The sequence below is a fragment of the Geotrypetes seraphini genome, chromosome 6, assembly GCF_902459505.1.
Source record: "Geotrypetes seraphini chromosome 6, aGeoSer1.1, whole genome shotgun sequence".
Taxonomy (NCBI): domain Eukaryota; kingdom Metazoa; phylum Chordata; class Amphibia; order Gymnophiona; family Dermophiidae; genus Geotrypetes; species Geotrypetes seraphini.
In genome coordinates, this window is record NC_047089.1 from 183,174,399 (window position 1) to 183,188,320 (window position 13,922).

At 39.7% G+C, this 13,922-nt stretch overlaps 1 protein-coding gene across 1 annotated transcript in view; it reads right to left on the reverse strand.

Moving 5' to 3' along the window:
* GGCX (gamma-glutamyl carboxylase) overlaps nucleotides 1-13,922 on the reverse strand; it is a 98,324-nt gene that overhangs the window by 15,543 nt on the left and 68,859 nt on the right. The window contains exons 9-12 of the mRNA XM_033948639.1: nucleotides 11,492-11,623; nucleotides 8,295-8,446; nucleotides 5,626-5,795; nucleotides 3,709-3,839 (exon numbers count right to left, since the gene is read on the reverse strand). Of these exons, the coding sequence (XP_033804530.1) occupies nucleotides 3,709-3,839; nucleotides 5,626-5,795; nucleotides 8,295-8,446; nucleotides 11,492-11,623 (585 nt within the window). The remainder of the gene's footprint in view (nucleotides 1-3,708; nucleotides 3,840-5,625; nucleotides 5,796-8,294; nucleotides 8,447-11,491; nucleotides 11,624-13,922) is intronic.

Genomic DNA, 13,922 nt, shown 5'->3' on the forward strand with positions numbered 1-13,922 from the left:
ATTGGAAAGCAAAGTTTGGTATTATTATATCACTGCTACAAAACCAGTTTGCTCTGCCTGTATTACTTTAGACATGTATTTTAAAGCAAGGAGATTTGCATAAATTTTTTCCGTCTACATTAATATATGAGAGATATATGTATTTAGCTACATCTGTAGGATCTCTACCAAGCTTGGACTTCTATCACAGATCCTTGAACCTATGGCCCTATAGGTTCTTTGTTAAACACAAATCAAAAAATGAGAGTATCTGTTGTTCATATTAAACCCCCAATGAACAATGTATTTCTTATCAAACAATTTGGAGATTCATCATCAATCTAAGATATATTTTTTTATTTTTATAAATTAAAATAAGGAAGAGGAAAAGTTCCCTGGATGCAATGTATGTGAACTCACACAGAATTTATTTTGACAGCACTGCTTAATTGCTGTTTATAGATTCTTCAGAGACTGCATTATTCATGGTGAAAAATAGTGACTTACCAGTGTTCATTTAGATAATATTGTTGATATGTATATGGTGCAGTGATGGGAATACAAGTAGCCTATTTAAATTAGTAAACAAAGGTACACTGGTATTCTGAGCACACAATTCTTTAAAAAAATATTATAAATTTGATTTATTTTATATCTTCCTATAGGTCCTTGCCAGTTGGGGTTCTTGCCAGTTGGGGTACCAACTATCCGTGTAATGTTTTACAAAATTCAGAGCCCATTTATACCTAGAGTCTTCCCATTTTGCAGCATTTTTAATGCTTTATGTATTTCTTCCTCTGTGATTTCTTTGTTCAAAGCTAGTCTTTCGAAGTCTGTTAAAATTAGGAACACAGAGGTCCCAAAGAAATCCACTTACCTCGGTCCTATGAGGTTATAGCTGCTTATAGAATCCCTTAAATTGTTGCAAAATATCCCCCTGCTTGGTCAACATCATCTTCAGTTATGGACACATGGCAAAAGTTGTTTTCATTTATGTGAAGTCTGTTTTGCAAATTCCGGTACTATTTTTAATCTAGCATTATTCTGCTGTAAGTTTGGCTTCGTTCACACTTTTGTAAGTATGTCCATTGCTCATGTGTGTCAGAGTATTTTCAAGATAAAGGGTCTTGCTCTCTTTATGTTTTCTGGAAGACAGGCCTAAGGATGTAGGCAAGGGGTCTTCAACAAGAGGCAGATTCAGGGCAAATCTGGTGGGGCCCAATGGGGTAATTTCTTTCAGAGGACTCAGGCCTTTTATGATGCATGGGTATTGGGGGGGGGGGGGGGACAAGTACTCCTCTTCCTTCTCCTCCAGCCAGGGTTGAAGTTCCCAATAAAGATGTGGGGATCCTTCCTCTGGTGGAACTGAAGGATCGTCTTGCTCAGTTTTACCAAAGCTGAACATGCTACACATTCCAATTCCAAGGCGCATCAGAAGTTTCTTCATTTTGCTGTCTTAAGACAGAACTTTCAATTTTGCACATCAATGTCTAGACCAGTCTGGAGTTGCCGACAAGGAAAGGTAGGTTTTAATATCTTAGAGAGGAGTCCTTCAATAAATTTGATAGGCTGCATACCTTCTACTCTCTCCAGCCTGAGTATACAAATGTTTCTATGACTTCAATTGTTGGCTTCCTCCACCTCCACTCGCCTTTCTCAATTTACCATGTCTGGACCATGTCTGGGTTGTACGTTCAGTTGCCAGATTGGGCATCATCACCTGTAGCACAGTGACATTATGAGCACTATCTTGAATCATTGTTTTGATTGGGTTTAGTTTGTTCATAACAGGCTGAGTAAGTCTCGGAATTCACAAAGCACCACAGTGTTAATCAGAGTTGGGAGATCCAATTTTGGATGTTTTCTGCCTCCTACCATTACTACTACTATCTATCATTTCTATAGTGCTGAAGTGTGTATACAGTGCTGTACATTTAATATTCAATAGATGTTCCCTGCTCAGAAGAGCTTACAATCTAATTTGGACAGACAGACAGAACATCTCAGGGTTGGGGAGTTTCTAGTAGAATGAATGATAGAATTGGTATAGGTATCTAACAGTGAGTGTTTCAATTTTATTTTGCTTAGCTCCAGTAATCATAATGGCACTGTGCAGCACTGTGGTAGTCTTATTAACACTCTTCCTAAGATATTAAAAGCGAGTGATGAGAGTTTTGATCCTAGGCAGCCATCTTGATGTGATACAGGCTCCCTTCCCCCATATGCTGTTATGTTCTATACTTGCATAAGGGTGAGAGGTTTGATAAATTTTGTCACTGACCATGGTGATAGCCAGCTGGTGGTCTGCAAGGCTGGTGGTCTGCAAGCCAGCTGGTGGTCTGCAAGACACTTTTTCAAATATACTTCATGGTTTCAAAGTTGTTTGCAGCATCCTGGAAAATCAGCTGGATGACTCTCTAGCTTGTGGAACTTGACTATCTGATCTCTAAACTAAGGTTTCTCCCAGCATTGTTTATTTTAAATAATCATGAAAATCAATTCTCTTCTGTTTAGCAAGGAGTTATCACCCATATATTTTTATACTCATTAAAATTGCTCATTTCATGGGTGCATACTTTGGGATTTAGCAGAAGTTTGAAAACTCATGACTAGTAATGCCAATTATTTTCATGCACACCTCTTCTTCCACCAACAGTTCAAACTGAAACTGGCCTTTCAGAATACCTAACCCTTCCTAATTTAATCATAATGAAGATTTATGCTCATTTGGGATAATTTATTTTGTGTTAAGATAACTGAACTATGAATAGACAGTAGCAAGGATTAAAAACTTGACTGGTGCTACTGATCACAAGTTTTACCCTTACGCTAATTCAGCCTTATTCTACATCACAGTAACACAGTAGATGATGGCAGAAAAAGATAACCAACACATCTAGTCTGCCCAATTATTCCTGACCACATTGCCAAGGATACACATCAACTACCTACTGTACAGTGCGCTTGCCTATAGATCTCCTTCCACAGGAGAATTTTTGCCATTTTCCATTTTATTACTCAACCATCTTGGACAAATAAACTAAACTAAACTAAACCTTAAGTTTATATAATGCATCCTCTCCACGGAAGTGGAGCTCGGCACAGTTTACAAGAGCTTAAAATATAAGAAGAGAAAGGAAAAGGTTTACATGAGCTTATATATAGAATGGAAGAATAAGGGGGAAAATAGAAATACATGTTAGAGAAGAGCCAAGTTTTCAGTTGCTTGTGGAATAGTTGGAGAGAACCCAGGTTCCGCAACGGGATAGTAAGGTCATTCCAGAGACCTGTGATTTTGAAGAGAAGAGATTTTCCCAGTTTACCTGCATAGAGAATACCGCGTAGAGAATACACCCTTCCCTTCCTAAGTCTATCCTCAAAGCTGTCATGTCATCAAAAAACATGGATACAAAGTAATTGCTAGTGGTATGCTCTGGTTTAGCTTTTTTTCTTCCTTTTCATCCTCTAAAATAGGAACTTGTGGTTGGGGTGAATAGAGTGAAGAGATTAAACATCAAATCAACATACTTTTTGGCTGCTTTTCTATAGTTTCATACATAACCCTCACCCAACCATTGTTACAATCTGCAGTAGAGAAATAAAACCCAAACATCTGGCAGCAAGCACTAAATGCTCTTAAAGACCAGACATTGATCCTGACACTGCTTTTGTGGTGATATGGGGATGGAGATTGGGGATTAAGGAAGTGCATCTCTCCTCTGCACTCACCTGCATTTTCTCCCCCTCTTTCAGGGTGTAGTTCTTCTGATCCTTTACAATTTCTACAACAACCTCCCCTTTCAACAGCTGAATGCTGGTGTTCCCCAAATCTTCACTTACAAAGTTCTCCAGGTACAGGCCTAGAAAGAGGGAAAGTGAAAGGTGGAGGAAAAAGAAGACAAACAACCCCAGAAATAAATACAAGGAAAAACCACACACTATCAAGAGCTCTATAAAAGGGCAGACAATAGAGAACATGAAACAAGGGCATCAAAGTAAAGATTCAGGCCCCAATGTTCTAATGCTTTCCATGCTGGTAAGACTCATTAAACCAGTCTTACGTGACACGGAAGCTCTGCCTCCGATGCTCAAAAGGGTTCTCGGGAGCTGTTACCGATCCTCATAGCAGCCACTGAGAACCCTAAGCAAATGCATTGCAAGGAGCACATTAGTATTTAAATGAGCTCTCCTTGTGATGCACAAAATGGAACACCTCCCTTTTAGGGGGTAAAAATTTCCACCTAGTCTGGACCTGCCTGTAGCCGTTGTGCAAGTGTGTGTCCTGCTCCTATGCGTGGGACACACGCACAACACATGAACAACAGCTGTGCCCATTTTTTTAGTTTTGGTTTTTTTTAAAGAAAATAATAATAATAAATTTATTCTTCTATACCGCCATTACCCAAGAGTTCTAGGCAGTTTACATCATAATAAACTGAACAATCAGCGAAGTACATACATGTCATAAGATTAAAAAAAAACCCAGGATTAAAAATTAGTAAAATAATTACAATGTTAAAAAGACCTAATTATGTGATAAATTTGTCAAACAAAGCAGAATTTACTACTTTTCGAAAAGAACAGTAAGACATGGCTTGATGAAGACATTCACCGAGCCAACATTGCAGTTTGTCTGCCTGAAATGCTAAGGTCCTTTCAAAAAGGGTCTTATATCTGACACCATTTGGCTTAGGATAGGTAAAAAAGCTAGAGCTTCTTGTAATCCTTGATGGTCTATAAAATTCAAAGTGAGGGGGACAAATAAATTGGAGACTCTCCTGAATCAGTTTAAAACAAATACAAGAAAACTTAAATAGTATTCTTGCTTCCAATGCTAGCCAATGCAATAATCGATAATATGGACTAATGTGGTCGTTCTTCTTCAGACCAAATATCAATCGAACCGAAGCATTCTGAACTATTCTCAGTCTTCTTAAAATCTTTTGGGAAGATCCCAAATAAATGATGTTACAATAAATCTCCCAAACTGTTTCTCTCCCCTGCCCATGATCAGCTGGGTGGCTCGGTGCCAGCTCAGTTGTTTGTGGCACTTCTATTTACCCCCTGCCTGCTCAGCTGATCATGGGCAGGGGAGAAGAGGGTTTTGTTCTGGGGGGTTTTATGCAGCGGGCTTGATATGATGAGGAAGAGCTGTGCCTACTGATTTGCTCTTCTGAGCAGGCACCAAGCACAGTTCTTCCCCCTTTTACTGGGACTACTCCACAAAAATAGCATGCATATAATTTGCATGCTATTGTGCTGAGCATCACCAGTAAATTTAAATCATTCCCATCACAGTATTTATTACCATGTTGTCAGAGCTTTCTGCATCCTGGAAGGCATGCAAAATGATCTAAATCACATAACCAGTGGAGTCAGAGTGGATCTGCCCCAAGAAGGCCTCTTCTTTTATATCTTACTCAAAACAAGAATGGCAACAGAAATTTCCTGCATCGGTCCTAGGGGATGAGATGGACTGTTCCACCCTTTCCCCACAACTAAATTAGTGAATTTCTTCCAGTGAACCAATATAGGACAATTTCTAAAGCCTTACAATAGCAAATGCTGGGCAAAATTTCTCCTAAAAGTAAAGCCAGCTATTGGTCCTGTAATAACAATGCTCCCCACTGGCAGCATTCAGATTACCTGGAAAATCTGCAATGAAAACCACTTCTGTCTGGTTATCCAATGAGCTCTCCACCTCCTGGAACTTTAACCTCCAGGGTGACAGGTCAACCAACAGGGGTTCAAGCCAGGAAGTCTTCTTGAAAGGAGACCACTCTGCTTTAACGATGTCTACCCTCGGATCAAACAACCTTAAGGAGACCAATAAAAGATTTAAACTATTCCTTTTTCCTTCTAATTATTATCTCTTTATATATTTAGTTTCAGATAAATAGTGCAGGCTATTTGGCTGTTCCCACACTATGTGGTCACAGAAAAGGCACCTTTCAAAACCATTTACACAAATAAACAGTAATTGGTCTGAAAATGTCCTCTTCTATCTCTCTGCATGTGCCCTTTTATGAGGGTTTTCAAAAAAGTTTCCGTGGGTTCAACCAAAAACATTATTTTCTGATGGCATTAAGAAGTTAGTAGGACGCTGGGAAAAATTTATCGCAAAACAGGGTGATTATGTGGAAAAGTGAAGTAATTTGCTTTTGGGATATTTAATAAATAGTGTTTAAAAAAAATAAAAAGTGCAGAGACTTTTTGAAGATCCCTCGTATCTGCATTTAGACAGAGGCATTCCCAAGGGCATGTTTTGGGTAGGACTAGAAAAATAAATAAAACAAATTGTCTACATAAAATGGATGTAGACTTGAAGAACATGCAGGTATAGATCTCTGTGGGTACTTTGTACCTGCAGATTGCTTCAAGTGACAGCACACACATTTTCTCTTTGAACAATGGTATAAAGTCCCCAGGTACCTGTCCTAAAATAATCTGCAAATTTTCCCCCAAAGTACCATTCCTATTCTAAGGCAAATTAACTTTCATTCTTAATCTCATAGTAAAATGATTATATAGAAATTTTGCACATTTGAAATGTAGAAGTAAAGAAGAATTCTGAAGATGAGCTGGAAGGACATAGTTCTTGTAGCACCAAACTACCAAACTGTTGTTTCTCCTCTATGTGAGGAACTCCTATCATGTTAAAACTTGATACCCTAATGTAAAAAGGAGAATCAGGGAAACCTCTCAGTTAGGGGCCCTTTTACAAAGATGTGCTAAAGAGTGATTTGCACTGTGAGTACAACATGGGTTTTTCATGCACTGAGGCCACTTTTAACTTGGCTATAAAATGAACGCATTTTCAATTTCCTCAATTAATGGCTATATGGTAATTCTCCTTATTTTGTTACTTTAACTATAGAAATAACAGTCAGATTTATTTTCCTGTACTTGGAAATTTGCCATCAGGCTTTCATCTCTTTACAAAGTAACCTCACGCAAATTCTTAAGGTGTTACAACTCAGCTCTACGGTCTCTTACTCAAATTTTTTCAAAATTAATTGTAAATAAAGCACTGACTGAAGGGCATTCCAAAATATAATTTCCATAGATCTCCCCCGCACAAAAAAATAATCAGAAGGCTGGGTAATATTTCAGCCAGATGACTGTGGCCTACTTCAAGGAGAACACGACTGGAACCAAGCCATAGTGCTTATTTTTCTTCATGTTCCCAAAAAACAGCCTTAGCTTTAAATGATTAGTCTTCTAGTGTCTACAATTCCTATGAGATCTGTACGAGTGCAGTTTCTGTGTATTAACATTCATCTGATATTTAGAGGATATGTTTCATCATCTTTCTCTGTTAGCTTACAATTTCTGCACCAAGATATACAGATTTTACAGGTGAAACAGTAGGTTACTGGGCAATGGTTCAGCATTTTTTTAAACTGACAAATGCAAGCTGAATTAGACTTAGATGTTCAGTGCCAGATTACATCTGGTTACAAACAGCTAGGTCTTCAGGAGGCCACAGAGTATTATTTCCTGACCTGGCCAGGAATATTTAACTAGCTAGAGGTCTCTCCTGCCAGGTTACACAGCATTAGGGAGTGTGTGGTACAGTGGTTAGAGCTACAAACTCATCACCCTTTAGGTTGTGGGGTCAAATCCCATGCTGCTCCTTGTGACCCTGGGCAAGTAATTTAATCCCCCATTGCCCCAGGTAGAGTATGAGCCCACCAAGACAGATAAGGAAAAATGCTTGAGTACCTGAATGTAAACCACTTAGGCTATAAGTAGTATAGAAATACTAAAAATAAACAAATAAATTGAACAGTACCCCTCAATGTTTTAAACCTTTATGTCTGATATCCTGATCCTATCCAGCAAGGGCTTCTGGCAGACAGGAGTTGGCAAGAAACTTGAATGCCATAGTGGAAGGGGGGAAAAAGGAGTAAATAATAATTATGAGCACCACCGATTAGAGAGAAACTCAGTGGGGCACAGCATGGGGAAAGGGAGACTAGGTAGCAAAACATTTTATGGAGAAGTGCTGTATGATGAACGTTTTTGTTTAAACGCCTGCCTTTACTCCAGTGCTTCTACAAAGCAGTCACTTTTTAAATCTTACACTTTTGATCCCTGGCAACAGACCACGCCATGACTAATGGACTATTACATTTTTTTCTCTCTCTATTATCTGTCCTATAAATATTAGAGATCCTTTCTTTTTAATTTGTTGTACACCACACTGATGTTGTAACGAATAGCGGTATATAAATATTAACAAACATAAAAGAGGGGTCAACACTTTTGCAGAACAGACCAAGTAAGGAACCGCCCTTCCACCCTCCTCTCACCTCTGCTGGAAGCGATCATTCATGGATACCCAGATATCGAAATAGATCTCAGGATCTGAGACATTGTAGGTATGAAGAAGTCGGTTCAGGCAGGTGGCATACTGTTTCAGCATGTCTCCGTGGTCCTTCCAGCGCCGGGTCTGTGTGAACACCTATGCGCACACACATTTATTTACTTTAATATTTAAGAAACAGCCATTTGCCACACCTGCCACATCACATGACTTCTGATGCAGGTGGGTTTTAGGGTGTTAGAAAGGCTCAGTGCTGATACAGTCTTTACTTAGAAGAAGGTCACACAGTATGAACTTGCAGCTTAGTGGCAGCATGGTATGTCATGAAGACTCTGATGGCAAGTGTTTGATAGAGGAAGGGAGCAAAGTATCCTTCATGAGGTTGTTAAGGAGGGGTGGGCAAGTGATAGATAGCCAGAGCTTGGAATAATAAATGAAAAGCAGGCATGATTCAGAAGCAGAGAAAAACTCAGCAAAAAATGCCCCTCCCCTACTAGCTAATTTGATAAATCTAATATAATCTTTGGTTTATATACCGGACCATCTCTATCTAGACAACTGATCCTCTCTTCTCTCTCCCCTCTATAGCGATTAACTTGTTCTATTGATCACTCTCTCCTCAAAAATGGATTTCCTGTCCTATTAACCCTCTTTTTTCCTCCCCTCTTAAAGTCAATCAATTTGTACCTTTGCTTAATCTTTGTAAACTGCATAGAACTTCACGGTATTGCGGTATATAAGCTGTTATTATTATTATATATCTAGAGCTCGATTTGGTTTACAATAAAGTCAGTAAGTACAAATATAGAAGATAATTAATTGGATCATTCTAATACAAACCAAAAAGTACAGTTTTCAATAATTTACGAAAAATCTGATAAGAAATACAGGCTCTAATCTGTAATGGTAACTCATTCCATAGTACAGTAAAAATATACGAGTGCTAATGCACAACACAATTTATTTTACAAACACCTTTAACTGAAGGAAATGTCAACGTATAAAGATCTACAAGTTCTTAGTCCTGAAAAGTTCAGAAATAGCGGCACCAAGGTGTTCAATAATAACCTATGAAGAATTTTAAAAATTAGACAAGAACATTTAAACTTCACTCTAGACTCTACTGGAAGCCAGTATAGAGTTCTTAATAGTGGAGTTACATGCTCAAACTTAGAGGTCCTTTTACTAAGGCGCACTAGTGCATCTTAGTGCGTGCTAAATGCTAACGTGTGCTAATGCGTCCATTATATCCTATGGATGCGTTGCCGCGCGTTAGCATTTAGCGTGTGCTAAGATGCACTAGTGTGCCTTAGTAAAAGGACCCCTTAGATTTTTTAAAAATTAAGTAAGCTGCAGTGTTCTGTATTAGCCGTAATCTCTTCAGATTTCCTTCACTCAAATCTATATATATTCAATTGCAACAATCCAGCTGTGCTAGGATTACTGACTGAACTAACACTGCAAAATGATGTTACTTGACTCTTCTCAGCGAACGCAAACTAAGAAAAATTTCTTATCTAAGTTATTTACTTGTTTGTGAAAAGATAAAGATGAGTCCAGTATGATTCCTAAGACCTTAGACGATCTTTCAACTGAATCTAGTATCATTTTTACTTGGAAGATCCATAAGTTCAGGGCCAAACAAAGGGAAATAAGGCAGAGAAGACCAAAGATCAAAGTTGAGGGGATGAGGGAGAAGAAGGGGGCAAATATGCTCGACTGCCCAGGCACTAAAGTGCCTAGTTATGGCTCCACATTATATTTGCCATTAAGAAGACAGAGATTTAGTTCAGCATTTTGAAGAGGCATCTAAGGCTGGTCCAGTGAGGTTCTTATGCATATAAAGCAAGCTAATAAGTAGGTGCTGCATTTCACTACAAAAGTACTTACACTATAGTATACAGGACAAGACATTAGCTGATGACAAACTAGGAATGAGTATACAAAGTCGGGCAGTAGTAGCTGAAACTGCACAAGCCAATCCAGAGATAAAAGCAAGGAATATGGATAACAGCCTACTCCTACTTAAAGCATCTGTCAGACCACATTTGGAACATGGGTGTGGGAGGTTCAATTTTGGGCACCCATTTTCAAAAGGAATCTCCAGGTACAAAGGAGGGTTATTCTACCTCTAAAGGGGACATTGGGGTTTACATAGGCTGAAGGATTGTTCAACTAGGCTTCAATGTTGGAAAGGGGTTATTTAAGAAAATAATTACAGTCCAAAATATATCAAAAGGACTCTACAGGGACCTTGCAAGTGAGCTTAACAGGGCAGTCTCTAAGACAGAACAGATTTTGCCACCTTCACAAAGAGGAATTTCTTACTCAATAGGTGACATCAGGAAATATTTTGCCAACACTAAAATCAATTCAAAAGTAAAACTTTTTTTTTGTTGTTGTTTAAGAGGATAATGGCATTGGTGGGTACAGTGATCTTGTTACATGCTAAAGGAACTATGTTAGACCATCAATTCTAACTGACCGCTATGTTTGGGAGTAGAGATAACATTTTATTCACTGCTACAGAACTGGTTACAGACAAAGTTGTTCCACTTCCCTTGGGTTCCTGTGTAGAAAGTTGTCAGGCAATCTGAAGGCTAATTCAGTAGGCCTCTTTCTCATCACTCCTTTTCCAGACCTCTCCTCCTCCTCCTTACATGCAGGGAAAAGGGAAGAACATGCATTAAAAGAGGTGAAACCTGGGAGCAAGTGGGGAAAGCCCCAGATATCCCCAAGCATAAGCACAGAGGATCTTTAGCTGTTAGGAAGTGAGAGAAAGTCAGAGATCAAAAACACTGTAACAGAAAAGAATTTGGATAGATCAGATGGATTTTAGGGTCCTTGTCTACAATTATACTCTATAACTCAGAGAAAGCTAACACTTTTTTTTCCAAAATACGGTGTGCTACATTTACATAATTTTCACATTACTTTTTTTTTTTGGGGGGGGGAGGAGGTGTTTCGTATAAGCTGAGCTCTGAACTTACCTTGAGAGTGGTGCTACACAGAATGGGCTCTCACCTTACCCTATGAAGAAAATGTATGCCAATACCACTACAACTACCACCGTTTGCCCTACCACATGAAAGGGGAGTGAGCTGACACCATACTTAGGGGGTGGGAGGAGACAGTGTTGTATATACAAGAGACAGTGTTGTATATACAAGACTTTGACCTTACCCCTGGATTGAGATAGCCGATTTCCCCAGTCAAGCCATCCTTGTAGGTAATTTTCACATGTTGATGAGAACGGGAATGAACCATCATGTCCCATGAATACCCGTACAACCCACTGGTCCAGTTATTGTAACCCTGGAAAGAAAAAAATGAGAGAAGGTAATTGCATGACAGGAAGTGAAGCAGAAACAGCATACAAGGGTTTTCAATAAACAGCATACAAGAGAGGGTTAGACAAACACAAGGTCACTTCTTCACAACAGTGTTTCTCAACACGCGGTATGCACACCCTCTCCTCCAGCGGCATGCCCCTCCCCCCTCTGCTGAAGAGCCTTCACATCCATGCGCTCAGGAAGGTCTTGTCAACTCCACCCACTTTGACACGTTTGTGTCAGAGGGGTGGTACCAAAAGGGCCTCATGAGCGATAGACTCGAAAGCTCTGCATCAGTTAAGCTAGCGCCAGTGCTGGGCAACACCCAGCTAACTCCAGCAATGAAGAGCCCTCCATCTTCTGCCACGCTCGCGCTGCCCGTCAGGGAGTCCAGAGTCTATACAAGACCCGGCACTGGCACTAGCTTAACTGAAGCAGAGCCTTTGAGTCTGTCCGCTTGTGAGGCCCTGTTGGTACCACCCTTCTGACACAAACGTGTCAAAGTGAATGGAGCTGACAGGGCCTTCCCGAGCACATGGATGTGAAGACTCTTCAGCTGAGAGGGGGTGCCGGGCCCTGCATGAAATCCAGATTCAGGGTCAGGCAGTGGTAGGATGGCAAAAAGAGGAAGGTTAGAGGAGAAACACTTGACTTGCTGGGGGGGGTGGGGCGAGGAGAAAGGGAGTGATGTTGGACTGAGGAATGTGGGGAAAAGGAGAGAGTTGGTAAGGCTGGCTGGCTGGATGGTTGTGGAGCAGTGGTTTCAAACTCATGGCCCGGGGTCCACTGCGGCCCGCCAGGTACTATTTTGAGGCCCTCGGTATGTTTATCATAATCACAAAAGTAAAATAAAACAGTTTCTTGATCATATGTCTCTTTAGCTATAAATTTCAATATTATTATTAAGACTTAGCCAAAAGTAAAGATTTATAAACTATAAAGAGTTTTACCTTATGCAAAATTGTCATTTCTTTAATAAGATGTTAACTATTTTTTTCTGAGGCCCTCCAAGTACCTACAAATCCAAAATGTGGCCCTGCAAAGAGTTCGAGTTTGAGACCACTGGTATGGAGAGATGCAGGATATGGATTGAGAAGAAGGGGAGAAAGGATATGCTTCTTATGGGATGGAGAGGAAGGGAAAAAATAGGAAGAAATACAAATGGATAGAGGAGAGGGAAGGGGAACTGAAGAGAAAGGGAAGATATGCACATGGATGAAGAGGAAAAGAAAAGAGAAGAAGAAACAGAAACATGATGGCAGATAAAGGCCAAATGGCCCATCTAGTCTGCCCATCCGCAGTAACCATGGATAAAGTGGAATGAAATGGAGAGAGGAGATGCACATCCCAAGTTTAACAGGTAAAGCAAATTCAAATACCTTTAGTTCAGAAGAATGGTACTTTACAAGAATGTTGAGAATTTTGATAACCATATTAGGTGTTTGAACCTGAGAATTTTAAATTGTCCTCAAATGCTAAACATCTTGTATAGAAAAAAGTTTCTCTTTTATCAAAAACCATACACCAACATGTGCCCTGTGCTTGAGACAAGAATGCAAAAGACACCAAATACAAAAGCATCAGGGAAAGAATGTTCTCAGGGGTGGCTCCCAAAGTGGTGGAACTCCATTCCGAAGGAATTAAAACTAGAAAAGGACACCGAAAAGTTCAAGAAAGGGATTAAGACTATCCTTTTCACAGACTACTTTAACAAATAATGCAACAGACAAGGAGAGTAGCAACATAGAGGAAATAGCTGGCTACTCCCCACTAAGAACAAGGAGAACAATAGATATGATAGCTTTCTGGGTATGTCTGTTGTTCACCCTAAGGATATGATAAATAAAGTACAGATAACTAGATTTATCAAGATGAACATAGTACACGATACTGGTAATATGCGTGTAAATAAGTTGAATTTGAAAGAACATAATACCAACTGCTGGAACAGTTCTTTGTGGATGATACCAAAATCTGCAACAGAGTAGACACCCAGGATGGTGTGAATAACATGAAGAAAGACCTGGCGAAGCTTGAAGAATGGTATGAAATTTGGCAGCTAAAATTTAATTCTAAGAAAAGCAAAGTCATGCATTTGGGCTGCAAAAACCAGAGGGAGCGATACACTTTAGGGGTGAAGAATTTATGTGCACAACGGAAGAGCGAGACTTGGGTGTGATTGTATGTGATGATCTTAAGGTGGCCAAACAGGTTGAAAAAGTGACGGCAAAAGCAAGAAGGATGCTAGGGTGCATAGAGAGAGGTATGGCCAGTAGGAAAAA